Consider the following 25,620-nt stretch of genomic DNA (forward strand, 5'->3'; position numbering starts at 1 on the left):
CACACACCCAGCCCCACCCTCCACCTGCCATTCCAGGCTTTGAAATTGCTCCTACATTCCTGATATGTTAGATCAATACTAAAACTCTTTGCCAGCCCTAGTTAAAGGCATCCTGAGCATGCATGGTTTTGCATTTTAAACACACTAAATCAAAGTACCATCATGACCGCAGGAATAACATGGAGTTTGCTTCTGCTGCCCTGCCACTCTGTGGGTGGTCATTTGGGGGCCCTTCTGGCTGTGGGCCCTGGACTTTGGCCCAAAGGCCTTGCCCTAGCTGCACCACTGCATGGAGTTTGCCTTTTCGACAGCAGCCTCACACTGGGTTGACACTTTCATCAATCTCTGCAGCACAACCCCAAGACCTCTTTTTTGGTCTGTCACCACTCAGATTCTCAGATTCTCCCTGCATATATGTGAAGTTGGGATTTCTTTTCCCCCACGTGCATCACCTTACACTTACTTACACTGAATCCCAAATTCCATTTTAATGCCCATTCCCCAGTTTGGAGAGATACTTTTGGAGCTCCTCACAACAATCCCTTTTTTGTTTTAATCGCCCTAAATAATTCAGTGTCATCAAACTTGGCCACCTCACTGCTCACTCCTAATTTCAGATCATTTATGAACAAGTTAAAAAGTATTGATCCCAATGCAGATTCCTGTGGGACCCCACGGTTTGGATTACTCCATTGGGAGAATTCACCATTTAGTCCTATTTTCCATTATGTAACCAGCTACTGATCCAGAAGAAAACATCTCCTCTCATTCCAGAACTGCTGAGCTTGCTCAGGAGTCTTTGGTGAGGGACTTTGTCAAAAGCTTTTTGGAAGTCCAAGCATACAGTGCCTGAAGGGACTGTGGCCACTGTTTCCAATTGGTTTGGCAACAACACTCATATTTCATACTAGGTTGGGCACCACTCAGGATTAAGTCCAGGTTCACTTCTCCTCTAGTCGGTTCCATAATCAACTGTTTTAGGGCACAGTCGTTTAGCGCATCAGGAATTTAACCTCTTTGCTCTGACTGGAACACGCATCTATCCAGTGAAGAAATGCGGAGTACCCAGAGTTGCAATAACCTTTGCTTGTGTCACTTTAATCCAAAGAATGTGTGCGGCCCGTGCGTGTGCGTGGGAAACCTTGTAGCACACGCAGCAAGGGCTACAGTGGCCGTTATCTTGGGGCACTTATTCAACAAGACCCTCGAAACAGGATGCTATATATTTTAACCAAGCTTTTGAAGTCAGGGTAGAACTGGCAGAAACTTCAAACACCGCCCCCCCCCCCCGTGTTTCAGCTTGTGGGTGTGAAAAGGGGATTCTAGTGTACTTTGATGCGCGTGAGAGCGGAAGAGGCTCGTCGGCATTAGTGTGCGTGCGTGCGGGGGTGCACGCGGGGGGGGGGTGTGTGCACGTGAAGCTGTGTGGCGCTCACGTTTCCAAAAGTTTGGCTTTCCTCCGTCCGCCGGCGCTCCAGGGTGGGGCTGCGCGTCGTAGCCCGGCCTCTCGAGGCGAGGCGAGAGGCGGCCAGCAGCCGCAGCCAGCCCGGGTCTCACACAGGCTCCGCGGAGGCGGTGTGGAGCCACCTGAAAGCCCGCGCAGGTCTCTCCCCTCCCGCTCGGGACGTGCCCGGCTGGGCGGGAACGAAGCGCAAAGCAGCTAAGACGCCTTTCCGCGGCGCTGTGTGGCTTCGTCGCCCTCAGCGAGGCGCCGCCGCCGCCGCCGCCTCACGAGTTGGGCTGAAGTTTTGAAAAGCGCCTCTTCTTCTTTTTTGGAACAATTGAGACACGCCGCTTCCCTCCTCCCTTTCGAGCCTGACCGTCAAGTGCGCAAGTGGCTCCTCAGCGTCCCCAGCTTCGCGTGTGGAAGGGGTGGAAAACCCTGCGGGGGGATGGTCCAGCGCTCGTGAGCTTTTCCTCAAGCCCGTGAGCTGGAAAAGGACGCAGAGGGAGACGAGGGAGAAGAGGAGCAGCGCCAGCCAGCCAGCCGGAGAGGATGGTGGCTCGGACCAAGTAATGCCAACATGTAAGTTAATCTTCTCAGTGCCTATTTCTGTATTGGATGGGAACACGCCATGCTCCCCCCCCCCGCCCGCCCGCCCGCCGCCTCTCCGCCCCACTCTCTTTTTGTCTTCTTACAGCCTTGCTAATGTCTCTCTGATGCTTTGCCAGCCCTTGGGAACCAAATAAACCGGTTTAGCTTTCGTCTAGTTTCCTTACACGACATATTCAGGCCAGACTTCTGAGAGCACCCCCGCCACCCTCTTTCCTTAGTCAGTGATGGTGACTCTTTTCTGGGCAGAAGGGTAGGCAGGGCCGGAAGAGTGGGGGACGCCTGTTTCCCCAAGAGCAGGTACGAAACTTCCCACTCGTCCCAAATGTCAAAATGCAGGATCTTGTTTTTTAAAAGAGGGCAGTGACGGAGCAAATGATGGCATTTTTGTTGCTCATGGGTCTTTGAATGGTAGCAGGGTGTTTTGTTTTTTAAACAGCCATAAATTCACCTTTAGATTAATAATAACGTTTCTATCACTGATAATTACTTGGGTTTATTATACCCCGGGGCTTTGTAGAGAAAGACCATAGGAACTGTTGAAACACGTTTGTGTCTGGTTTTTTTTTTTTAGGATTTGATCTATAATTTTACACTCAGTACAGCGAACGCACATCTCTGTAGAAGCATAGCTTAAATCCAAAGTAGCTCCTTTACAAATCTGTTACTGAGAATTCACTCCCACTTTCACTCAAATAGAGTGAAAGCGGGAGTGAATTCTCAGTAACAGATTTGTAAGGGAACTATTTCTAGCCAGAAAGGTGCTTTGCCAAAAAAAGAAAGGAAAAAAGAGGGAGGTTCACAGAACAGAGGTATTCAACTCCTTGCACTTTCATCCTTTCCCTCTGTCTGCTAGGTTGTCAGATTCTTTTTTTTTTTTTTTTCCTGGAGAGAAATTGTCACAGCAATCACACTTTGAAGATTATATATTAGTTAACGCTCCCAGTGGTCAGACTTGCCCATTCGTATAGTACTTATTACATTCAAGCACAGCAGCCAAACAAGTTCATCTCCTTTGCTGGTAGGCTAATGTTTGCTAAGTCTATCTACGCTTGCACTTTAATATGGAAACGAGCAGTTATAGGCAGAGTAGATTTTTAGGGATTCTGTTTCGAGCAAGAAGGTGTGAAGAATAATGAATGCCAATTTCAGTAAAATATTTTTCCTATTTTGCCTCAGATCCCTAAGATACCTGTCTTACAGGCAGTAAACGTCAGAAAATATTTAAGGCTATCATCTTGAGCATATTGCCCTGTGAGTAATTGACTACATGCTAGCGGCAGTATTCTGCCCTCTTTTGGGTGGAAATCTAAGCAGATGAAGAGATGGAAATATTCACTTTCAATGAATATAGATGAAACTTTACTTATTAATATTTTTATGCCACCCTTCATCATATCAGATTTCAGGCAGTGAAATTAATGATTCTGATTCATTTACAAAGGAAGAGAGCACTGTGGCTATATTTCTTTTATTACTTATCTGATACTATCCTGCCACTTTGGCAGCTCAAAGCTAAATCTTGGTTGCTGGGAAATAATGTAATTTTAAAGCTGTAGTGTTAATTCGCCATTGCGGAGAGCTACAATGATACAAACCGTGGTACTATAATGATGCTCATTAATAGTATTACAGTACTACAAAATGAAGAGGAATGTGTGGGTAGGATATAATGGAACATGGGATATGGGATATGAATGGGGTTTATAGTGGTGTTGATAAGGGGGCACTTGGAAGAGGAGGTGAGGTACTGGGCGGGAAGGTTAACTTAGGAAGTTTCTGTCATGAATCTTTGTTTTCATTCTTTATTTTTTTTTTAAATGTAAGATTATTTTTTCTCTCTCTCCTGGGGTTTTATTTCAAAATTCTGCACCACCCTCAGTTTCTGGGCTAGGGTAAGAAGAAAAAAACCTAAGGCTGCAATCCTATGCACACTTACTGGAGACCAAGCTTCACTGAATTGAGTGGCATTTACTTCTGATTAAACATGCATGGTATAAGTATTACATTACAAGCAAACCATCAGTCCACTGAATGGTGGTCCAATACACAATGTATTTCTTTGAGCGTTTATTTATTTATTAAACTTCTATACCTCTCAACACCCGAAGTTCCCTGGCAAGCTCTCTGGCAATCCCAAATGTGGGATATGGTAGTTCAGTGCAGGATTGTTATGACGGTAAAACTAAGTAAGACTGTATTGAAGTGGCCATTGAGCCCTTGGGATAAATTGGAAAGACTGATAAGGTAAATAAGATTGGAAGATAAATTGGAAATCTGTTGCAAACAACATGGGCTGCAAACATTTACATTATATTTAATTTCCTTCTAGATAATTAATGTGATAAAACTAATGACTCTTTGGATTAAATTATTCATTTTATAATTTAAATTTTCTTTAATATTTAGCTTTAATTTAATTAGCAGTTCAAATCTTTATGATCATATCCTTGTGTAAACATTTGATTTCATTTGTTGCTGAACTGTCCCAAAGTAGCCTGGAAACAGAGAGGTCATCCTTTAAAAAATGTCCAAGTCAGCAGTTTCTTCTAGATTTATTGTACAATATCAGCAAATGTTAGCCTGCAAGAACAACCCATATTTGCATGACCTCTTGTGAACTTACATGTAGGTGGAATTTCCCTTTAATGCAGAAGTTCACAAAGTCTAGCTCTGGTTGGTAGTCCTGCAGGGCCATGATAATATAAATAGAACCAAGGAAATTTTCGCTCATTCTATTTATTACTCTTTCCAAAATCAGGCTTTGTGATGTGTAGCTTTAGAGGGCTATATTGCATTTTCTGAGGCAATCTATCATGTAGATGTCAGGCCCCTAACAGGGACTTCCTGCCACCTTGCACCAGCTTGCATCAGCTTCTTGGAATTGAGGGTTAAAAGGCAACACTGCCCTGCCCTGGTGCTGGGCTGCTGTCTGGTGGGTTTGCCAGCAAAAGGGGACAGTTGGGGGAGGGGGTGAGCATCATCCCACTTGTTGGAGGTAGTGGAGGCGGGAAGTGATTGCCTGTTTGTTTTTATATCTGCCTACCTGTTTTAGTTTGATCCGAGGTGTGATTATTGCCTGCTGGTGGAGAGGTGTGTTTCAAAAAGGGGCAGGGAGGTGGAGGGAAATGGAGCAGCCATTGTAACAGTAGTGGCAGAGGGGGATATGTTGGGGGAGGTAGTTGTGTCCTTGTGGGGAAGGAGAGTGCAACAGAGTGTTAGTTGCTCCCTAATTGCTCCTATTTCAGGCATCCTGATTGGCTTTGGTGACCACTATGTTGAAGGTATTGCTGCTGAATGCCAAATTGGTGAATGGGAAAACAGCAGCCATCCAGGACCTGATCCTGGATGAGCCTGCTAGTCTGGTTTGTATCACAGAGACCTGGTTGGATGAGATGGGGGGGGGGTAAATCTCTCAGTTTTCCCCCCTGGATTCTCTGTGCTGCAGGAGGCAAGACATGGGGGGCAGATAGGTGGAGTTTCAGTGGTCTTATCATGATTATATCCCCGTGACCAGTAGCCCTGTACCACAGTCTTCTAGCCTTGAATGTGTGTATGTAAAGGTGGGTGTTTGGTAAGGAATAGGAATTCTGTTGGTGTAACACCCACCCTGCTGCCCAATAGTCTACCTTCCTGAGTTAGCTAGGTTTGTCCTGGGGGTCCCCTGGCTTGTTGTGCTGCTAAGGCTGCTCTGTCGCAAGTCATCAGGACTTCATGGTCTCCATGGCAACAGTGGGTCTGTCCCACTTGGTATCTCGTCCCATCCTTTCAGAACACATCTTGGATCTGGTTTACTGTGTTGGGTGGGATGACTGTGATCTGGGGGTAGAGGAACGTTCACTAGCCAGATCACTAGCTAGTGGGGTTTAGACATACTGTAAATTGATCCTCTGCAGGGATGGGGGGGACTGATGAAGATTGTTCACCCTATGAGGCTGATAGATCCAAATAGTTCTCTGACAGCTCTTGGGAATTTACCTGTCACCTCAGCAAGCAATTCTGTTGAAGCTCTGGTTGACCTCCAGAATAGAGAAATAACCCAGGAGGTTGACAAAATTGCCCTTGAGTGTCCTTTCCTACTGCAGAGCTGAACGAATTCCTGGATTTCCAGGGAGCTAGTGATAATGAAATATGGGGCAGCAGCTAGAGCAACTTCAACAGAAAACTCTGAGCAAATCTGATTGATTGTGGGATAGGGCCCATATGAAGGCCTACTTTGTGGTGGTAGTAAAAGAAAGAAGAAGAAGAAGAAGAAGCGGCGGCGGCGGTGGCGTTGTTCTCCCCCATCATGGTACCTTCTCAAAGTTGCTGTCTTGGGTGGTCAAAGCCTATTACTTTTTCTGGCCTATGAAAAGAAAAAGTAGACCACTTGATAGTCCATTGTGACCAATTTATAAAACATTTTTCAGATAAAATCACTGTTATCCATACAGACTTGGATGCCATAGTAGATACATTTCCAGTGGATGTAACTTTGGCCTCTGCTTATCCAATTCTGATGGATACTTTTCCATTTGTACAGCCCGAGTATGTGAACAGGATCCTTGGAACAGTGAGACCTATCACATCTGTGCCGGACTCTTGCCCTTCATGGTTTATAAAAGCAGCTGGGGTGACTGGAAAAATGGATAAGGATAGTGGTGAATGACAAGGTGTGACAAGGTGTGATTCTGTCTTGTCTAAAAGAGGCGGTGATGAGACCTTTGTTTTAAAAACCACTCCATTATTCCTTTCTTGGGCAAGGTGCTGGAGTGTGTGTGTTGCTACTCAGCTCCAGGGGTTTCTGGATGAGACAGATTATCTTGATCCATTTCAATCTGGCTTCAGGCCTGGTTATGGTACAGAGACTGCTTTGGTCACCTTGGTGGATCATCTACACTGGGAACTGGTGTTTCTCTTTTGGCTCTGCTGGATCTTTCAGCAGCTTTTGATACCATCAGCCATTTTATTCTTCTGAGGCGTCTCTCTGGGATGGGATTTGGAGGCACTCTCCTATGGTGGGTCTGGTCCTTCTTGGAGGGCAATTTCAGAATGTGATGCTGGAGACCCCTGTTTGATGTCCTAGTCATTGGCCTATGGTGTCAGGGTTCCATCTTGCCCCCCATGCTATTTAACTTATACATGAAACTGCTGGGAGAGGTTTTCCAGAGGTTGGGGGTTTGTTGCCTCCAGTATTTTATTTTATTTTATTTATTTTATTGCATTTATACCCCGCCTTTTTTTTCCTCTTGCAAGGAACCCAAGGCGGCTTACATTATCCACCTCCTCTCCATTTTATCCTCACAACAACAACCGAAGACACCCAACTCTATCTATCATTTTCTTCTATATCCAGATAAGCTGTTCTAGTTCTGAATCAGTGTCTGTATGATGTTGGTAGAAGACTGGATGAAGGTGAACAAATTGAAGCTTAATCCATACAAGACAGAGGTGATCCTGGTTAGTTGAAAGGCAGATCAGGGAATAGGGATTCAACCTGTGCTAGATGGGGTTATGCTCCCCTTGAATTCTTAGCTTCAAGGCTAATACACAGAATACACAGGAATACACAGTTTCGGTGTATTCCTGGATTAAGTCCAGGTTTCGGTTGCATAGGAGTGCGTTTGCATAGCTGAGGTTAGTGCACCAATATGCCCATTCCTGGAGATGTTGGATCTGGTACATCCTGTTTGGACTGCTGTAACACACTCTATGTGGGGCTGCCTTTGAATAGCAGTTGGAAATTTCAGCTGGTCCAGAATGCTGCAGCTGGACTGTTGACCGGGTCCAGTTATGCAGAGCACCTGACTCCCTTGTTACACTGGCTTCCAGTCTGTTTCTAGGCACAGTTCAAAGTGCTGGTTATGACCTATAAAGCTCTGTATGACTTGGGACCAGGCTATCTGAAAGACTGCATTCTCCCATACCAGCCTGCCTGGGTTTTAAGAATTTCCTGGGAGTCCCTTCTCTTGGTCCCACCACCATCATCAGAGGCATGCTTGGTGGGGACATGAAGGAGACCTTTTCGGTGTCTGCTCCCAGGCTCTGGAACTCCCTATTGGCTCTTTCTCCATTGTCCTTTCACTAGCAAGCAAAGACGTTTTATTTATGTAGTTTTTCAGCATGTAAGCTGGTCCGTTGCTAAAGTGGGGGTTTATTGGGTTATGTCTTGCTTATTTCTTTCACTGTTGTGTGTTAATAGTGTTTTTCATTTTTATGTTTTTAAATTCCATTTCTGTTTTAATCTTGATTGTATTATTGTTAGCCACCTTGAGTGCCCTTAATGGTGGAATGGTGGGATAGAAATTTAATATATAAATACATTAACGATAGTGCTAAACAGCCCTTGGCAATGTTTTTCTCTGTGATTTCTTTTTGCTTTTTATATTGTGGTGTACTCCAGCCTTCTACAACATGGCACCCTCCAGATATGTTGGTCTGCAATTCCCATTAACTCAAGCCTGCAATGGAGATTTTGCCTGGGGATGATGGGAGGTGTAGTCCAAGACATCCGGAGGGTGCCATATTGGGGAAGGCTGGTCTAATGCATTAAAGTAGTTGGATTATTTATTCAGTTCGGCTCACTTCATCCTTCAGTCTTAAGACTGTATTTACTTTTAACTGGACTATGAATCAGCCAATAGTAAGTCTGGGGATTTGGTATAAAGACAACTTTATTTATTTATTTATTTATTTCATTTCATTTCTATACCACCCAATAGCCGAAGCTCTGTGGGTGATTCATAAAAATCAAAACCAAAAAGTACACAGTAAAACAATACAAAAATATAAAAGCATTAAAACCACAACATAACAATACAACCAATGCAGAGATTTAAAATACAGATTTAAAACAGCAAAGCTAAAAGTCTAGAAAGCTAACATACTAAAATGCCTGGGAGAATAAAAAGGTCTTCACCTGGCACCAGAAGAATACAACATAGGTGCCAGGCGAACCTCACTAGGGAGCTCATTTCACAGCCTGGGTGCCACAGCAGAAAAGGCCCTCTTCCAAGTAGCCACCTACCTCACTTCCTTTGGCAGGGGATCATGGAGAAAGACCACTGAGGATGATCTTAAGGTCCAGGCAGGCACATATGGGAGGAAGCGATCCTTCAGATAACCTGGCCCCAAGCCATTAAGGGCTTTGAATGTTAATACCAGCACTTTGAATCAGGCCTGGAAATGGACTGGCAGCCAGTGCAGCTGGAAAAGTACCAGCATAATATGAGCTCATTGGCCAGTCCCAGTTAACACTCTTGCTGCCCTATTTTGGACTAGCTGAAGTTTCCAGACCGTTTTCAAAGGCAGCCCCACATACAACACATTGCAGCAATCTAGACAAGAGGGTATCAGAGCATGGATAACTGTAGCTAGGCTAGTCCAGATAAGGACATAGTTGGTATACCAGCCTAAGCTGATAAAAAGTGCTCCATGCCACTGAGTTCACCTGTGCCTCAAGTGACAGTTCTGGGTCCAAGCACACCCCCAAACTACAAACCTGATCCTTTATGGGGAGTGCAACCCCCTCCAGAACAGGTTGAATATCACCTAGCTGGGTAGATGAACGACCCACCCACTAACAGTACCTCCGTCTTATCTGGATTGAGTTTCAGTTTATTGGCCCTTATCCAGTCCATTACTGTGCCCAGGCACTGATTCAGAACAGTCACTGCCTCACCTGGGTTTGATGAAAAAGAGAGGTAGACGTGGGTGTCATCTGCATATTGATGGCACCTCAGCCCAAAACTCCGGATAACCTCCTCCAGCAGTTTCATGTAGATGTTAAACAGCATGGGGGATAAAATAGAGCCCTGAGGAACCCCATGGCATAATTGTCATGGCACAGAGAAGTAATCACCCAGCACCACCTTCTGGAATTGGTCATCCAGGGCCAGATGAACTGCATCCTAGAGTAATAAAGGAACTGGAAGAAGAACTCTCAGAACCGCTGTCTATTCTCTTTGAGAAATCATGGAGGACGGGTGAAGTGCCAGATGACTGGAGGAGGGCTAATGTGGTCCCTATCTTCAAAAAGGGTAAAAAGGAGGAACCTGGGAACTACAGACCAGTCAGTCTGACATCAATCCCTGGGAAAATTCTGGAGCAGATGATCAAGCAATCCATCTGCAAGCACCTTGAAAACAATGCCGTGATTACTCGTAGCCAACATGGATCTGTCAAAAACAAGTCCTGCCAGACAAATCTGATCTCATTTTTTGATCAAGTCACCTCCCTTGTAGACCGTGGGAATGCTGTAGACATCATATACCTCGACTTCAGCAAAGCTTTCGACAAAGTGCCCCATGATATCTTGATGAGCAAACTAGCTCAAAGTGGGCTAGATGAAACAATGATCCGGTGGATCCACAGTTGGCTACAGAATCGGACTCAAAGAGTGCTTATCAATGGGACCTTCTCAAACTGGGGAGAGGTAACGAGTGGGGTACCGCAGGGCTCAGTCCTGGGCCCAGTGCTCTTCAACATTTGTATTAATGACTTGGAGGAGGAGGTGCAGGGAATGCTGATCAAATTTGCAGATGACACAAAATTGGGCGGGATAGCTAATACTTTGGAAGACAGAAACAAAATTCAAAGTGATCTGGATAGACTGGAGCGCTGGGCAGAAAACAACAGAATGACATTTAATAGGGATAAATGCCAAGTTCTGCACCTCGGAAAAAGAAACCAAATGCACAGTTACAAGATGGGGGATACGTGGCTCAACAACACTACAAGCGAGAAAGATCTTGGAATTGTTGTCGATCACAAGCTGAATATGAGCCAACAATGTGATGTGGCTGCAAAAAAGGCAAATGCTCTTTTGGGCTGCATTAATAGAAGCATAGCTTCCAAATCCCGGGAAGTCCTAGTTCCCCTCTACTCAGCACTGGTTAGGCCTCATCTGGAGTACTGTGTCCTGTTCTGGGCACCACACTTGAAGAAGGATGCAGACAAACTGGAGAGGGTTCCGAGGAGGGCAACAAAGATGATCAGGGGACTGGAAACAAAGCCCTATGAAGAGAGACTGAAAGAACTGGGCATGTTTAGCCTTGAGAAGAGAAGACTGAGGGGAGATATGATAGCACTCTTCAAGTACTTGAAAGTACTTGTCACAGAGAGGAAGGCCAGGATCTCTTCTTGATCATCCCAGAGTGCAGGACAGGGAATAATGGGCTCAAGTTACAGGAAGCCAGATTCCGGCTGAACATCAGGAAAACCTTCCTGACTGTTAGAGCAATACGACAATGGAACCAATTACCTAGGGAGGTGGTGGGCTCTCCCACACTGGAGGCATTCAAGACGAGGCTGGACAGCTATCTGTCAGGGATGCTCTGACTTGGATTCCTGCACTGAGCAGGGGGTTGGACTCGATGGCCTTGTAGGCCCCTTCCAACCCTACTATTCTATGATTCTATGATCCAAGTAGGAGTGGAACCACTGCAGTGCAGTGCCTCCAACTCCCAACCCAGACAACCTATCCAGAAGGATACCATGGTCAAGGTCCAGGAGAATCAACAGGGTCGCACTCCCCCTGTCCCTCTCCTGGCAGAGGTCATCCCATAGGGTGACCAAGGCAGTTTCCATTCCAAAACCAGGTCTGAAGCCCAATTGAAATGGATCTAGATAATCCATTTCATTCAAGTGCTTGGAGCTGTCCTTCAACCACCCACTCAGGCACCTTGCCCAGGAAGGAGATGTTGGCCACTGGCCTATAATTGTTAATGTCCTTCGGGTCCAGGTTAGGCTTTTTCAGGAGTGGCCTCATACCACCTCTTTTAAAGAGGCCGGCACAAAATTATGCAACTTTCACTAAAGTAGTGATAAGTAAAAGAAGTAAAGCTAAATATTTTTCAGGAAAGAAAGTTTGCCCCAATATTGGAACAATAACTTAGATGGAAAAGTATTGGATTTATTTTCTTATTATTATCTAGTTTATTATCTAACATCTTCTGGAGCTTTTTCTTGATTTTGATATTGTGAGAGCATGTATGACTGGTAACCATACGGAATATAAGCAAGAGCCACCTTCTTGTAGGTCTGCATTTCTCTAAATAACACACAGTGCACATAATAATAGAAGCCCAATATTGCATTCTGTAACCATTTACATTAAACTAGGCAGAACCATGACTGACCCCAGATGCCCAAGGGCTCATCTCTAAACTTGTTGCACCCATCATACCTCTACTCTTCCAGACTGGTGGCCGTGTATCTCAGGCCTCGATGTCTGTAATGTCTTGGAAGAAAATGTCAAAAAATATATGAAATCTACTCCAATCATAAACCTTCTTGTATGAGTGAGAACGAAGTACTCACTGGATTCAAAGCAGAATTTGATAGGTCTATGAAGGATATCTTACGGCCTCAGCTATAAGCCATTGGGTCCGGAAGGTGTTCTTTTTTTGTTGTTGTTTGAACTCCCACATGTTTTTGTTTTTCTCTTTTCTCCCCAGATGTGCATGTCTGCACATGTTGTGACCAGTGATGTGGCTTTCCCAGAAAAAATTGAATTTGAAAAATTTCCAGTGCAAATTAAATCAATTTCCATAGGGTTGTTTGCATAGAAACATTTCCAATACAAATTTTCCAGTGCAAATTAGGGTCATTTGCATGGGGTCATTTGCATCAGAAAATGTTTGCAGTGGAAAATGTGCTGATGCCCTAGTGCAGAGGTGGGCAACTTGTGGCCCTCCAGATATTTTGGCCTACAACTCCCATCATCCTTAACCATTGGCTGTGCTGGCTAGAGCTGATGGGAGCTGTAGGCCAAAATATCTGCAAGGGCACAAGTTGCCCACCTCTGCCCTAGCAATCTAATTTAGCTTGTTTATTTTACTTGTATTTATTAAACAAAGCTAAAAAAATAAGTACCCCGTATTTTTTTTGTCCCAATATACCACATGTACTTGACTTGAAATATGAGGAAATTTTTTTTAAAAAAAACTTATTGTGATTTAAATGTTGATATTATGTAGATTTTTTATTGGAATACTAGTAAAAAACATTAGAGACAATAGCATGTACTTCCTTTACATTGTTTACATTTAAGGAAAAAACAAAGGCACTGAAAACTATTGACACACTAATGTTAGCAACAAAGCACGTGACATGTGGACAACCACTCAACTATTTCAGCAGAGTTCAACTCTCTTCCGCTAAGGTTGTTGAGGCACCTTCAGTTTTGCCATGACTATTTATTAGTTACATTTCACTCAGGGACATATGTGTATTTCAGTGACGTATATGTATTCTCTCCCATTCTTGATAAGGATAATCACCTGAAAACATAAATTACAACTTTGAAACTGTCAAGCTTGCGTAATAATGTATTTGCAATTGGCATACATTCCTTTTTATTAATGAAATTATGAAATTGAAAATTTTCCATGGAAAAATAAAGCACAGGAAAATTTTCTGCCCCACATCACTGCTTGTAACTTACCAAACCAAATGCTAGCCATATATTACAGTCCAATAGGTTTAAATCCAACATTGCGCTACCAGGCATCTCCTTCTCTCCTCACCTGCAGCCTTCCATGCTGCCTGAAAATCTGCTCCGGAGGGTTTCCTAGCCCTCCAGAGCAGATTTTGATGGCATGGAGGAGGGGGGCGAAAGGGGAGGATGGGAAATTGCTTTCTCGTGGTTCCGCTGATGGAACCACTTCCATCAGTGAAATGATGCCATTGGATACAACCCATAGTATCTCAATAGCTCTCCTGCTTTTGCTGCTCACCTGGGACTAAAAAATGCATGTGAGGGCTGTCAGTATATGGTTGGTTCAGCATGATCACCAATTATGTAGTGTGGCTTGACAGGTCTGTGTATGTGCTTGTGCACGCACATGCACGCACACACTCTTTTTGCAGTCTCAGACAAGCAGCAAGACTGGAAGTCTTGCACTAGGGAATTGGAGGCTGCAGGAGCTGGTTGTGGAAAGGCAGCAGCCCTGGCATGTGCTGGAATCAGTAGCAGAAGAAGGAAAGAGCAAGTACTGATGTGTGGGAGGATGTCATAAAGATCTGTGGGCTCCCACTCCAGAAAATAAAGTTTGGCAGATCTGTTTGAGCGATGTAATGTCTCTGGCCTGTGGTAGTCAGTCTGTTCAAATTATGAGAAATTTTCAATCCATTTTACAGCACAAGTTGTCATCTGTTATTCTAACAAATATGTCTGTCCATCTTCCTTCTCCCCCACTTATAACAACATAGGGAGTTAGTATAGGGAGGAGAATAAATTGTGTGTGTGCCAGAGAGGCAGAGAAAGTGAGAGACAGAAGAGACAAGAAGTAGTGGGACTGCTTTTATTAGCTTTTGGTGTTTTTTTGCCTCTGTATCTGGAATAGTTCCAGATGCAAACTGAGTTTTAAACATCTATTAAACAACAGTGTAAAGCAAATATAACTTGAAAGTTAGGTACTAGATTACGTAAGGGAATTGACTGAGGACAACCCAGTCTCTTATCTTCAATAGCTATAAAATAGGGTTCAGTTCTTTTATTTGATTATCTGTATATGTTTTCTTCCAAACTTGATAAGGCATATATTCTAAACACCTAAGAATACAGACAAATCAGAATAATGTATAGTCTTTCTCATTTCTTTTTCAAGGTGGGCAAAAATCTCTTAAGATGAACTTGACTGAATATGGAACCTTAGATCTCTTTCTGATATTCATGATGATGCAGTCTGTATTTGTCCCGTTCTGTGGTTACCTAAGCTAATGTCATCTGACAGGGTCAGATCTGAGCAAGGGGATTGAGTCTAAGTCAAACAGGACAAGGCAGATGAGGTTGAGACAGGTAGGTAAGTGCATCAGGCACAGCAAGCTGGGTAAAGGCAGACGCCCTCTTGTATAAAGGGCAGCTACCATAGGATCACAGATAAGTCAAAGTGAGCTTTGCTGGCTGGAGTTCTGTGCTACTAGAAATATAGGAGTATGTTGTCTCAGCAGTCATCTAGAGCCAACTGAAGCCTTATGTGGGTAGCTACAATATGTGGCATTGTTAGCTCCACCCACTCTGGAGGAGCTGGCTGGACTCACCTGATTCTATAGTCTCATACTTCTGCGAGACTGGGGAGACTGAGGTTCTGCTGGGCATTTCTTCTCTGACTCAGGATGATGGCAAAGCTGTGTCTTCTAGGCAAGGGGCCCTGAATACAAGACTGAATGTCATTTCCCTGGAAGACCATTGTGATCACCGTCTTCATCAGAGTATTCTCCTGCATACTGAAAAGTCTGAGTGTTGGGAAACATGACAGTATTTTTCCAGTTCAGCTTAGCTCAGAATTGTGTTTGTTGTTTATTCGGTCAGTCACTTCCGACTCTTCGTGACTTCATGGACCAGCCCACAACAGAGCTTCCTGTCAGCTGTCGCCAGCCCCAGCTCCCCCAAGGTTGAGTCCGTCACCTCCAGAATATCATCCATCCATCTTGCCCTTGGTTGGCCCCTCTTCCTTTTGCCTTCCATTTTCCCTAGCATCAGCATCTTCTCCAGGGTATCCTGTCTTCTCATGATGTGGCCAAAGTAGTTCAGTTTTGCCTTTAATATCCCTCAAGTGAGCAGTGTGGCTTTATTTCCTGGAGTATGGACTGGTTTGATCTTCTTGCAGTCCAAGGCACTCTCAGAATTTTCCTCCAGCACCACAGTTCAAAAGCATCTATCTTCCTTCGCTCAGCCTTCCTTATGGTCCAGCTCTCTCAGCCATAGGTTACTACGGGGAATACCATTGCTTGAACTATGCGGAACTTTATTGTCAGTGTGATGTCTCTGCTCTAAACTATTTTATCAAGATTTGTTGTTGCTCTCCAGCTCAGAATTGTAGCTGTCGAATAATCAATGTAGTAACTAGGGATGTTGGAGAAATCCACAACAGAACCAAATGAGTTGGGATTTTCATGAATCTGAGGCTGGCTTTTCCTCTGTCAGATCGATTCAGCAGACTTGTGGACCAATTTTCTGACTTGCCTGAATTTTGCGCAAATTTTGTCATAGAAAAATACACAAAAAATTAAAAATGGTCGAAAACATGCATTTCCCCCATAGGCTAAAGTGTGAAAATGTGCATTTGAGAAGTTGTGCATTTGCTCATGTGCAAAATTGTGCAAAATGTGCATTTGCATAACAGTAAATTTGCGCAAATTCCAAAACAAAAAAAGATCTGATTCTGCCAATGCGTGGATGACAGAATGAAAGGTGCTAATCTGCGAAACACTGCGAAACACAATCCGTACATCCCTAGTAGTAACTACATGTTTTTATTTGGACAGATAAAATAGTCTGATGCAAAGAATTGAGCTCATAGTGTACCCTGTCCTTAATGCTCAAAGTTAACTACATTTCCTTACATTCTGCTCATAGAGATGCTGCAGAGTATTTCAGTATTATCTACACAGCAAGAGAACTGAGGCTAGGAGAACAAAGTCAAATTTCTGGATCTTCCCCCCCCCCCCAGCATATCCGTCCATTTATTAAGTATTTATTATGGACTTCTGGCATTCCATTTTCTGAGATTTTAGCAAGGATTTAGTTGCAGTTGCATTGAGTTGCAAGGACAATCATTTTTTTGTGTGCTAATCTGGTTATTTTAGAGTGTCTAGCTTCATCAAAGAGCTTTTTATGTTTCAGATCCCCACGTAGTGTATGATCATCTTCAGCGCTATTAAGTTTAATTTTACTGCATATCAGAAAGCTAAGTCACTTTTAAATTGATAATGTCAAACAACTTTCAATAAAGAAAAATGTGTTTCATAATTCGCTACTTATTAATCGAGAATAAGAATTAATTAGAAAACTTAACCAGTAACAAGAACTGGGCTGCAATCTTATACACACTTACCTAGGCATTTAGGGTGCTTCTATGCTGCCTCATTCATGGAATTTTACGAAGGGTCCAGACGTCGTTGTCTTTAACTTGTAACCCTCCTGTGTTTTCCAACCATTTCTTCAGTCTTTTTTCTTTCCAAACGTGCATAATTGCAGACCACATAAACATAGCCAAATTACCTGTCATCTGAGTTACAGTGTCCCTATGGTGTTGGTGTGCTATGATTGGGTATTGAGTTGCCCCATATCCTAAGCTCTGTTGTGGCTATTATTTAACTGAAAGAGGTAAGTAATATTATTGACTATGTACTGAATAAGCTTCAAGCTGCTAACCAGGTCCTAAAATAGGCGCATGGTTGAATAAAGAATCTGAGGAGTCCCACAAGAAGATATGTAAGACCCCAGATTTGTGTGCTAGAAGATTTAAATGTCCCAGTGGATATGCATGCATTAATAGAACTGAATAATTCCGTTTTACCTTGACTCCAAAATGGAGTGAATCCCTTGCACTGAGAGACCTGGAAGTTATTGCAAGTTTAATTTTGTAGGCTGATGTTACAATCATTTTGTTTGTTGGTGAAAAAACGAGAGCATCAGATTGCTATATATACTGCAAAAATGTAAAGATTGAGAGATTGTGTATGCCTGCTAGGTGTACACAAGCACTTGAACATTCCTAAAGTAGTTCATAAATGTTGAGGGGGCTCCTCTCTGCCAAGTTACCACTGAAAAGGATGCAACTTCTAATTAAAGAAGGTGGATTTGGTTTTATGGATCTTGCCTTATATCATTGGGCTTAACCAGGCCTTTCAGAGGGTGAGAGAGGCCTAGGCCACTTCCATTTTTTGATGTTCCCCATATATTAAAAAATGAAGAAATGCCAAAACAAGGCTACAGAAATTGTGGTATATTTTAAATGTTTACATTCAACAAATTAATGCTTTTAACACATGAAATACAATGCAATAATTTGTAATAAATGTTCCTTCTTTATTTAACAAATGCTTGTCTAGCTTTTTTCTGTGCAAATTCACCAATTATTCTGGAAAAAAAAGTTTTCTTGCAATGTCACAGTTTATGTTAAACATAACAAGGCCATTCAAATGATCTTGTCCCATAGTTGAACGGTAGTAATTCTTGACCTGCTTGACTCTTGACCTGCACATTGAAAAACTGGTCACCTGAAGCTATCGATGCAGGTAGACTGAGAAAAATCCTCAGTGCAACAGTGACATTAGGAAGCACACCAGCAAGTCCAAGCTGGAGTATTTCTTGAAGCAAATCCTTTGGCTTACGATTTGGCTTCTTTTTTTAGGGTTTAACCACTGCCTCTTTAAGTGCACTGGGAACTTCTCTCAGATAGGCATTAGCCACCTCTGAAGTCCAGATGGCAAGCCCAGTCCTGGCAGATTTTAAAAGCCAAGAAGGGATGGATCTGAAGAACAAGCAGCAGGTCTCAAACCACTGAGTAACTTGTCCACATCATCAGGCTGCACAAGCTGAAACCTACCCAAAACAACATAACTAGATGGAACCCTGGCCGCATCTATCTCTGATGCTTTTCACGACTGGAAAAAGCTCAGTTAGCTGCCATTCTGCAGAAGCAATGTGGCAGACAAGTAAGATTTCTTTACTGCCATCACTGCCACAGGTGGTTCCCCATCATGCTTATCACAGGATTGCCACCTGTGCTCTAGATGAAGACCTAGCTGTTTCATAGACTTCAGCTCCTCAGAATACCAAGATGCTGATATGGCTCTACAGTTAGGCCGAGGGTATTTGGGAGTGATCGTATTTATGGCCTTGGGCATTTCCCCATTCCAAGAAGAGACCAGGGCGTTGGCAGAACTGCCAACTCCCCAAGACCCCTCATGAAACCATCTGGATCCATCAGCCTCCAGATGTGGACCGTTAAAATTGGTCTACCACCCTTGCAAGGGTTAAGAGCAGCCAGTAGGTCAGACTTGATGAGATCATTAACTGACCATGACAACAGAGCTATTTTTAGCTCCCACACCTAAGCCAGTACAGAAAACGAAGTCCAGTGTATGTCTTGCCACATGTGTTGGGCTAGATATGAATTAAGATAGGTTCATGGTTGTAATAGAGACCATGAAATCCCAAGCTGCCCCAGACAAGAGAGAACCATTTGGAATAAAGATACAGAGAGAGCATGATTGGGGGTGAAGATAAAGTACCTTGCACAAAACAACCAGATGATAGAGAACAAGATCACAATAATTTGACATTTCAGTTCCTACAGTTGCATTGGTTCAAACTTTGTACTGTTTCTTCATAGTGCTTATGCATGAAATACTAATCAGATTCTATCCTAGCAGTAAGAACTGTACTCCACGAAGCTCCATCATATAGCTGTGTACATATTTCAGACAAAAGACCCCTGTGTCATAAAATAGCCTTTAAAAACCTGTGCATTTAGAACATGAGCACCCCTTGTTCTCTTATACTGTCTCTATATGCACTGGGGAAAAATGCAGCCTTAATAATAAAACACAAAAAGGATAATGATTGAAGTATTTTTGACAGATGCAAAACATCAGAATTGTAGCAAAATAATGTTACTTTAGAATTTTCAGTAAAACAGAGTATTATGCCCATTATGGTTTGAACGATAACTATGTGTCACTAGTAACCTATAGACCTAATTTTGTTTTAAATGTTCCACCACAGATGGCAATGTCCTACAATATAATTGTGCTATTCACAAGATAATTACAAGATTTATAAAAAATATATATTAATTCATAGTGCACATAGTGGCCCGGTAATGAAACACAAGTTTAAAGTTGTGGATGTCTTCCTTCAATCCTGCCAGTTTATCTCTGTGTCTGTATGTATAGCCTCATTTGGAGATAATGTCAAGTCTAAATTTGAGGCATTCCATGAATGTGAGGGCTGGGCCAAATGGCCCTCCTGTTCTCCCTCCCCCCTGGTGATAGGCCCTGGGCTTAATTGCTGACCCATATAGAATTTTGGTCTTTCCCATCTGCACTGGATCTTCTGCCTTGGTCAGTTCGGGAATCTTCTTTACTGCTTCCCGGGAACCGACCTATCCTATGGCCGTCTAGCCACTGACTAGTGGCCATAGGATTGTGCCCTAAGAAAATGTTTTTGTGGCAGGCATTGACAGATAAGTTGATTTTTACTTTGGATCAACTGGTTGGTGCTGATGATGACTTTTTGTCATTTTCTATCTCGTGTGCCAAATATGACTCTCCAACTATGTCTAAATGGCAATATTTGGAATTACAGCATTTGTTAGTATCTAGGATTGGCCCAGATGCTTTTATAGCATCAAAGTCTCCATCATTATAGGAAACACTTATCGGGGCTGGTCAGGCCCACATTCCATGCCTCATTCATGTATTTTTACACCCGCGACCCATGTCTGTAAATAATTGTTATTGTTGAATAAATACAATATACAGGGTTTTAATCAGGAATGGAATAGGAAATTGGATTCTCCCATTCTGCCTGATCAGTGGATCTATACCTGTCACCTGTGGATCTTAGGCTGCATCTGATTCAGCAAAAACTTTTGTTTCATGTCTATTGGACACCACAAAGTCTCTTTCATAAGGGTTTTTCTAATTCAGCTAATTGCTGGTGGTGCAAAGCAGCTCATGCTTCTTTTAAACATGTGTTTTGGCAATGTCTAGTAGTTGCTTCTTTTGGGGAGGAGGTTATTATATGGATAAATTTTGTACTGGAACAGTCTATAATATTTGCTGATGTACATGTTCTTTTAAATTGTCTACCTGCTTCTTGGAAATTAATGAATGGTCAGTGTGAATGGATTCTCCATGCCCTTTTGCCAGCCAAAAGACTTATATTACAGTATTGGAAGGATAAACACTCACTCCTATAATGCAACACTTCCAGTGTTTAAATGGGTGGTGTATAGATGCCACCCTCAAATTCATACTTATGTGGATATGTAGTTTGCTTTTGTTGAAGCTTATGTATAATTGCATAATTTACATAAATTTACATAAGTTGTATTTTCTTATATATGCATTTCATATGTATTCATTGCTATAGATATATCCCAATTCATGTATTTAAAAGTAGCTCACAAGATTGTGATCTTCACTGTGGTTTACAGAAAAAGGTTATGGAAAGTTTTGGAAGTAGTTTGACAAACCATGTTTCTGTAATAATGTATTAATAAGAATAATATAATGAATTGATAATAATATAAAATTCCAAAACGATATCAGGGTTTAGGTTTCAGAGTCACATTCTGCTGTGACTGAATTTAGGAATAAAAATGGTCAGCATGTTTAAACTGAGTCTGATAGACCTAGATTCAGACTCCTTCTACCAGAGAGCTAGTTCAGTTTTTGTCTCTCTAACTTGTCTCTTTTCAGTGGAGCAATATATCCTATTGACCCTTTGAATCTATTTTATTTATTTTAAAATATAGCACCTTGCTATTCTCACCAAGTGAATGCAAGGTGGCTTACAAACACAACCTCATAATAACAAAAGCCGTCACATTTCAACAACATATCATAAAGCAGACCATAAAGAGAACGGTGTTAAAATGACAAGCCAGCAGAACTTTCAGTCAAATGTCTTCTTAAACAAGCATGGTTTCACCAAATGTCTGAAAGAACATAGTCCTGAGGCCTGCCAGATATACCTGCCAAGCATTCCACAGTGTGGGAGCCGGTACAGAAAAGGCTGTGCTCCTAGTAACCTGAAGAAGCGTCTCACCCTGTTATCAGCCTGCCCATGTCTTAAGATCTGCAGGAGATGCTCTTCTCTAATTAACGTTAATACATCATGTGACAACAAGGGAGAGAACCTCTGCGGTGGTGTCCCAATTGTGAAACACCGTCCATTTAGAGACACATCAGGCACCAACATTGCAGTCCTTCTGGTACCAAGTTAAAACTGTTCATTTGCTCAAGCGTTCCTTTGAAGGAAGATCATATTTGTTAATGGCTGCATTTGTAATACTAATATTAGATTGCACTGAAAACACTACATGGTTGGAAAGCATATCTTAAATCCTCTCAAACTTTTAATGTCTTGTTCCATAGGATGTCTTATGAGAGCCAAGTGTGGTGCTGTCAATGGAAATGGAAACTGAATTTGCTGTTCCTATTTGTTCTCTATCTTATATGTGTACAGTATTCAGGTAAGAAAGATTTTTTTTCTTACAGTCTGCTGAGAACTCTAGTAAAACCTGATGAAATGAGTTGTAGAAGAAGATAACAGTGTTGATTTTACCTAGATCGTGCAGATGAAATTTGGAATTTATTGTACTGACAGTGATAAGGAATCGAATTGAGTATGATGTTACCTGAATACTGTTGTATTAGTACCCACCTTGTCATATATATAGCTACATACTGGTGTTCCTATAGAATTCATAATCCAATAATAAGCATAATTTGTACATTTTTACTTAAACAGTTACCAGAAAAGCATTGCACTTACCCAATTCTTATCCATGAACCTGCCATCCTGACAATCGAGTTGCGTTATATGACTACAAGTCATTGGCAGTGCAGATCTGTATGAAATCTGTTGTTCTGAATGTTTCATAATGGTTCACCCTCTGTTCTGGAGGGTAGCCTCCCCCCACAAGGCCATTTGTGTAAGCACCAGTGCTGCAGTGCAGTTCAGTTTTTAAAAAGTGACACTGACAAAACTTTCCCCTTCCACTCTAAAGCTTTCTTGCTGAGGTGAAATTCCAAATCTGTTGTAAATTTTACTTCTTTTTACCTTTAAAATGTAGTGGAATTTGCAAATTTCAGTTCCAGTACCTCCCTAAGAGGGTGTGAGGAATTGTAGATAACATAATGCTGGAGAGGTAGACAGGTAATGGAAAAAGGAAGGGTTATACACTACTCTCTAACTAGGTAAAATGTAGCACTATAGCATTTCACATCTGAAAGGATTGTGCTAAAATTGCAATGAAGTTCCAAGCAACTCTCTAAAAAAAGGCTATTGTGGAAAAAATGGGTATCATCTAATTTAAAAGAGGGAGGTGTGCAAATAGTTTGGGAGAATTGTTTCCTGAATTCTTAAGAATAAATGAATGAACAAATGGTGTCAGTAGAGGGTTAGTGTGGACACATTCATATTTAAAAAAGAAAACATTAGAAGTTCCAGTGGAGACAATAAAATAAACTTCAGTGCATATCCCATTTTGGAACAGGGTGTGATGTTGATTTAAATCCTATAGTATATAGGATCCACCCACCATCCTAGGCAATTTGTAGTATATTAGGAGCAGAGAGCAGTCACACTGCAGAAAGTCCCTGTAGACCAAAAGCTCCGAATAATTCAAGAACGTAGCCCAAAGGTACACTGCTGAAGCTTAAATGAAATCTCTTCCACACACAAGTATCACTGGAGCCTGACCTGCAGAAGAATTCCTTCCCAACTCAACTCTTGAGTCTTTAAAAAGAAAATTTGTGCATGGAGAAGTTTGGTGTTGTGGGGAGAACAGAAGTTCAGATCACCTGGCAATCCCTGATATCAGTGGGTGGTTTTCCTGCTACTTACTGGTAAATTTCTCTTATATGTGTTAAAATATTTGCTTTTTGAATAAAATAATTAGGGTTTAATTTGTTTAAAATGTCAGTGGAATTAACTTTTTCATACTTAATATCAACTATGTTGATTGTAAGCAGCAGTCCAAACTGCACAACAGAAGAACAAATTTCCTTTGAGCACTGCAGTACTAAACAGGCTTACAAGGGAGTAAGCCCCACTGAAGACAGTTGGATTTACTTCCAAGTAAACTTTCCTAGGATTGCACTGTAAATGTGTTGATAATAATACTAGCTTACCTTCTGACTACTGTAAAGAAAATTGAATATGTGAAGCACTTTGCTTGAAATGCACTATATAAATACTAATCAATATTAGTAGTATTTGTTGTTGTTGTTCAGTCGTTCAGTCGTGTCCGACTCTTCGTGACCCCATGGACCATAGCACGCCAGGCCTTCCTGTCCTGCGCTCTCTCCCGGAGCGTGCTCAAGTTCATATTCATTAGTAGTATTTATATATTAGTAATATATAAGGATATATTCAAAATTCTGGCAAGTTCCTCAAGCTGCTACCTATCCAAGAAGTAAATTAAAAGATTAGAGTTGCTGTTTGAAGCACAGAGAAGAAATGAATTATTCTGTGTAGTCTCTACTGTTTAATTTCTTATACCATTCATGGCATGCCTTTGCCACAGATAGGATGCTGGGTTAGTTAGTCCACTAAGCGGGTTCAGTAGGGCCATTCTTGTGTTATGCCAATGTGCTACTCTTTAGGTATTATTGAAATGCTCTTCCTTGAATACAAGTCAATTGCAAAAAGGATGAAATACTGTGATCGTGAGAGTTTATTAAAAATGCTGCCTTAACAACAAAATATTCAAGGTGTCTTAGAACACAGTGTTAAAATAAAAAAGTAATAGGCAAATCAATAATAAGCAATAATAGCTGAAATGAAGCTAGAGATAAAATAACTTAAAATGAAAGGTTCATATGCCAGGAGAACTAAAATGAATCACTAAGCAGACCAAATATGGAAAAGTCTTCCTAAAGCATCAGAAAGCCATCTGAAGGGTAGACATATCTAGATAGGGAGCTTCAAAGCCTACATGTAGCCACAGAAAAGGCCCTTTCCTGGCTGCGTCCCAGCCAAATGCCCACCAGATGTTGGGAAATACAAGAAGACCTCCATCAAATATCTTTAATACAGAGTTCAAGTGCTGCCTGCTACTAAAGTGTATTCAACTTTTATCTTTATCAGGCTACAAATCTCAACAGGCATGTACTTGCTGGTATTTAAAACTATGTACCTTAGTTAAGAGCGAAAGATCTTATCACTTGAATGAGTGGTGAGTAAATAATTAGGGAATTGCTCATCTTTCATTCTTGGGCTAGGAAGGTAGAATGGTCAGAGCACAGTGCAGCAGTCACTGCAATTCCTAGTATGGTACAGAGAGGAAGGGAATGTTTATATAATATTGTTACTATTGTGAACATTCTCTCATGCCTCACTGGGGTGTGTATATTGTGTAGATGCATAAATGAGCATAATGTTTCCTTGACTCATGCATGTTTCTGAGGATGTATTTGTCTTTAAAAAAATCCTTGCTTGTTGCAAGAAGAAGAAAATAGCCAAAGGAGCGATAGAAAAACAGGTTTTGTTTTAAAAATGTTCCAACATGTTTTCAAGAGTTTTTCCTCTTTCAGTTCCTTCAAGGAAGAGTTTGTTCCTCACCAACTTTTCTGTCTATCTCCATTTTGGAAAGAAAACTATGTTTTTATAGCTCATTTAGATATTTTCCTCTTGTTTCCATCTTCCAACAAAGAAGATGTTTGCCTGTTTGTTTGTTCCTGACATGGATTATTGCAACTGTTTGGATCATTGCAAGAGAAAAATGTTGTTGATGTTTTTCATCTTAGCACTGCAATATGTGAGAGAGTATACACACTCAGAACTGCATATGCACATATGTAGGAGAAACACAAAATCTCTCCCAAAGCGTTGCATATTCATAACATATATTACTTACCAGAAAGCGCCATTCCAGTCATTTACTGTGGCTTTCTTTCCCTGTTGTTCTTCATTCACCATTCAAGATAATGCAAACCAAGAAGTTAATCATGTAATACTGTACTCACTATCCTAAAACTATTTACTGAGAAGTCTTACTGAAACCTTTATACAGTAACTATTCTGAGAGCTTTAGCATATATTTTTAGTCATCAAATGTGTC

The 25,620-nt window shown here is 41.9% G+C and overlaps 1 protein-coding gene across 2 annotated transcripts in view; it reads left to right on the top strand.

Moving 5' to 3' along the window:
- The first annotated feature begins 1,514 nt into the window (after positions 1 to 1,514).
- The window catches only part of ADGRG6 (adhesion G protein-coupled receptor G6), a 163,473-nt gene continuing 139,367 nt past the window's right edge, over positions 1,515 to 25,620 (top strand). The window contains exons 1-2 of one of the 2 annotated variants that reach the window (XM_084827716.1): positions 1,515 to 2,026; positions 21,929 to 22,026. In XM_084827716.1, coding sequence (XP_084683842.1) covers positions 2,025 to 2,026; positions 21,929 to 22,026 — 100 coding nt within the window. In that variant the 5' untranslated portion in view covers positions 1,515 to 2,024. The remainder of the gene's footprint in view (positions 2,027 to 21,928; positions 22,027 to 25,620) is intronic. The other variant, XM_084827715.1, reaches the window with a different exon arrangement.

This window comes from Heloderma suspectum, chromosome 1 (genome assembly GCF_057233095.1).
Source record: "Heloderma suspectum isolate Gila_16-S chromosome 1, 16-S_ref, whole genome shotgun sequence".
NCBI classification, from domain to species: domain Eukaryota; kingdom Metazoa; phylum Chordata; class Lepidosauria; order Squamata; family Helodermatidae; genus Heloderma; species Heloderma suspectum.